Source organism: Cibotium barometz, chromosome 40 (genome assembly GCF_041138505.1).
Source record: "Cibotium barometz isolate CiBa-2024 chromosome 40, ASM4113850v1, whole genome shotgun sequence".
Taxonomy (NCBI): domain Eukaryota; kingdom Viridiplantae; phylum Streptophyta; class Polypodiopsida; order Cyatheales; family Cibotiaceae; genus Cibotium; species Cibotium barometz.
Window position 1 is genome coordinate 15,880,540 of NC_141085.1, and position 4,050 is coordinate 15,884,589.

The following is a 4,050-nucleotide window of genomic DNA, read 5'->3' on the forward strand; positions in this document are numbered from 1 at the left end:
CTGATCCAAGGTGCCCAACAAAAACCGACTCTGAGCTGAAGAATCCTATCAACTTGCAGTGCCGTTGTCCCAGACTCGCAGCTGCCGGCACGAATCAAATTGGTCACCGTCAACAGCCGGGGGCTGGAGCCCATCAAAATCGTTAAACCAGCTTCAATTACTGTCCTCAATCGTTAAAAAGCTGCCGGGTCTTACCGTTCGAAGAATCTACCACATGGCGTGCTTATTTGAATCACTTCATGCTCGTTCTCTCTCTCTCTCTCTCTCTCTCTCTCACACACACACACACACACACACACGCACACACACACACACACACATTCGTGTATAATTATGCTTGGCTATATTCACACAGTCTCCTACAAGTTACAACTGCTCTTCATTCAATCCTTTGTACTTTTTTCTCTCTCTAGAATGCCCGATTTTGTTTTATTCAATCTCTCGATTCTCTGTCTCTATCCCTCTAGCCGGCCCAACTGCACTTACAACCCCTTCTTGATTTTCAATATTGAATCCACTCTCCGTTTCACTGTTCTGTACTGTTTCCCTTTGCTAACATGATCATTGGGATCCATAATCAATTTCCCATAAATCAACCTAATCTCCTTTGCACTGGAAGCTTATCTTAGATACTCCCTACGCACCCTCTAATCAAGTTTCTTAGCTCCTTCTTGCTTCTTGCATATCATTTGCTTCTCTTATTATTGCTACTCGGCTTTGATCATGCTGTACGGAATGGATATGATCATGTATCTTACATAGTAGCCAGATTATTTAGCTTTTAAACAAGGATGATTCTGTTTTAATGTCAGAATCAGAGGAAAAGCTGCTTATTTGTTGAAGAGATTAAAGGACTCCATTGAAGCTTGTGCACTGTCAATCTCTGTGCATATAGCTCATTGATTTGGCGTTATCAGTGCTGAGGTCGATGGTTATGTTGTACCCCATTGCTTCATTACCTTAGCCTTCCACAATCCATTTTTCAGATCTTCAAGAAATCAATCATCAATCATTTGCATGGAGAACAACTATGGTGGATTTGATGACACCGTGTTGAGAGCAACACCCTCCCACCACCACACTCCTTATATGGATACCTTTCTGAACAGGCCTTCACTTGGTGCAACCATGCAGCTTTCTCATGACTTGTATGAAGCAGCTTCCAGAATCAAATGCGAGGACATGGCATCAGGTCTTTCAGGCATGATCTCTTGGGCTGCGGCTCCACAGTTCTATGAGAAAACTCAATTCACCGACACTTTGCGATCGAGGAGCCATCCAACAGCATGTGATTTGAGAGCCATCCGATCCATGCCATTGTGTGTGCCTGTGTTTGACACCATGGACTTCATAGCCTCTTCCAATTCATTTAATTTTCTGAGCTCTTTAGAGCACATGATTCCATCCATGGAGATCTCATCAATTTCCTCCACCATGAGCAAGAGAACTCAACTGTATGAGCCAGATGCTGATTTCAAGCCTGCAAACAATATAGGCGCTTCATCAGCTTCAGCAAGGTTTTCAAAGAGTATTATGCAAGCATTGGAACTACAGAATGCTCAGACAAAAAAAACTCTAGGACCCAGCTTGCCTTCTACAACTGCAACATTGCTTGAACCTTCAGCAGAATGCATATCAGCTTCCTTGCATGCCCACCCCATTGTCCCATCTGATACCTCTCCTGACATGGTAGCCAGCTTGTCTGATTCACCAAATTCTCCAAGCAAGCAAGATTCCTCAGTGCTAAGCGCAGAAGAGTCGGAAGTGGATCGGTCAAAGAATCTGAGTCAGAGCAGTAAAAGAAGGTATGCTATTCATTTTGCTAGTGAAACATGTCATATGAAAACCGTGCATGCCCATGTGTCTGTGCATGTGTGTGCGCGTGCGTGCATGTGTGTGTGTGTGTGTGTGAGAGAGAGAGAGAGAGAGAGAGAGAGACAGAGAGAGACAGAGAGAGAGAGAGACTCTTTTTCTTATGTTGCAGTACAAAACTTATGTTTTGGGGTGTGGTTTCAGAAAGACACAGCAAAAGAAAATTGTTTGTGTACCATTTGGGGATGACAAGCAAAAGGGTGAGGCACCACCATCAGATCTCTGGGCATGGAGGAAATATGGGCAAAAGCCAATAAAAGGGTCACCGTATCCAAGGTAAGGTATAATTACTGGTTTTACAGTGTGAGACTAATTAGATTGCTATGTCAAGTTTAACTTGCATGGATTGTCTGTATGTGACCATGTGCTAAGACATTTATGAATCATGTATGTTGATAGAAGTATCTAAGAAAATCCACTTGGAGTCCTTGAGTGTTGATGTAATTCTATTAACTTGTATGCTTATTCAGAGCTTATAATATACTTGCAGAGGTTATTACAGATGTAGTAGCTCCAAAGGCTGCTCTGCAAGGAAGCAGGTGGAACGCAGTTGTACCGACCCAACCATGCTCGTAGTGACATACACATCAGAACATGACCATCCTTGGCCTGCCAATAGGTCATTGAAATCGGCTATGGGGCCGAAACCTTCGCATTCAAGAGACAAATGCCAGGGTCAAGCAGAGGAGGCAGCAAGCAGCTGTGAAGTTGCTTGTGAAAGCCTGTTTTCTTCCATCATAAATTCACCGAATGCAGTCAATGAGCAGGTAGTTTCACTGGACTCTCTGGAAGATGAAGAAAGCTGCAGCTTGCAGAGGGATGTGGACCTCTCTTTTTTATCAAGAACAACCACAGAGGGGGATGGTGTGTTTGATGATCTTGGGGAGCTTCCTGAGTTATCAGCCATTTTCAACAAAGGCTATTGGGAAGAGAAGTTAATGGATGATGGGTGTGACCATTATGGGTTCTTGTTTGCAGCATGATCACCACTTGGGTCGTGCAAAGCAAGTTTGGGGACATAGGCAGCAGGCTTGCTTAGTCTCTTAAGTGCTTTGGCAGCACTTACTGAATTGATACACATGGTTGTTTGTAAACAAGGGTAGACAACCATGGGTTGCCTTGTATGCAGCAATAGATGTTTTAATTATGTGGGTTGGATATTTTGGATGACAACATGGTGGGGAAGATGCATGGCCACATCAAAAGCATGCATACCTGCGACGAGTAGTATGTTTTTCCGAATTGGTTACTGTAAATCATGGGTTGTCTCACACAACATGAGTTGCCATGGCAAAACAACATGATTTCTCAAGTTGGGTTCTGCCAGGGGTTGTTTGCTTTACATCACAACATGGCAAATACATGGGTTGCCCCATGAATTGAATGTGTTTTTCGATAGTTTGCATTCTGCAAGCCATGGTCTTTCTTACAAAACAGCAAGGGAAGACATGGTTTCCATGGCAGGGGATGCATGCATCCATGGCAAGACATGTGTTGCCATGGCAGGGACATGTATGTGTGCACGGGAAGACATGGGCGGCCATGGCAGGAACATGTATGTGAATGCATTTTTCGGAGTCACACACACTGCAAGACAGTGGCCCTATATGAACTCTCTTAAGTTCTTCTTTGAATGCAGACTAGCTGGTATGCTGCAGGTAGTGGCATTATTATTCATGTTGAAATGGTGCAATGGGATGTGCATATATCACCTCTTGTAAGCTCTAAGAGTTTGGTGGTTATTAGCAGCTCTATTTGTATCTCATAAAATGAGGCTCCACTAGAAGTCCTGGTTGGTTAATGTCCACTAATCATTCACTTCCAATTAGCAATCCTGGTTGGTTAATGTCCAATAATCACTTCCAATTTTTGCAATCTTTTTGACTTCTTAGCTTTAGATTAGCTTAGTTTCTTATGTTTGGTATAACTTCAATTAAATGTGTAGTCATTAGCTTCTAATTAGCTTAATAGGTTCTGAAGTTTGGTATAAGCTTAATAAAATCTTTGTACTGCTTACTTAAATAAATAAATAATTATTAGTTTTCTCACTTTTCAAGCTATCCTTGGAAGAGAAATTGGTGAGAAACAAGTGTCATTAAGTAGGATCTAAACAGGCTAAACACACTTTGAATATATGTTAAACCCACACTTTTTGTATGTGTTAAACCCACACTTTTT

General features: G+C 42.4%; 1 protein-coding gene across 1 annotated transcript; it reads left to right on the top strand.

The window, feature by feature from the left end:
• Positions 1-381: 381 nt before the first annotated feature.
• LOC147615245 (uncharacterized) lies at positions 382-3,749 on the top strand. The gene is made up of 3 exons (XM_086779303.1): positions 382-1,805; positions 2,017-2,148; positions 2,363-3,749. Exons 1-3 carry the CDS (start codon positions 1,018-1,020, stop codon positions 2,853-2,855), a joined length of 1,413 nt encoding a protein of 470 aa, XP_086635429.1. The 5' UTR covers positions 382-1,017; the 3' UTR covers positions 2,856-3,749.
• Positions 3,750-4,050: the final 301 nt, after the last annotated feature.

Coding starts and splice junctions, on each gene's coding strand:
- LOC147615245 (XM_086779303.1), top strand. CDS start 1,018: ATGGAGAACAACTATGGTGGATTTGATGACACCGTGTTGAGAGCAACA. Junction 1,806..2,016: donor AGTCAGAGCAGTAAAAGAAG/GTATGCTATTCA, acceptor GTGTGGTTTCAG/AAAGACACAGCAAAAGAAAA. Junction 2,149..2,362: donor AAAGGGTCACCGTATCCAAG/GTAAGGTATAAT, acceptor ATATACTTGCAG/AGGTTATTACAGATGTAGTA.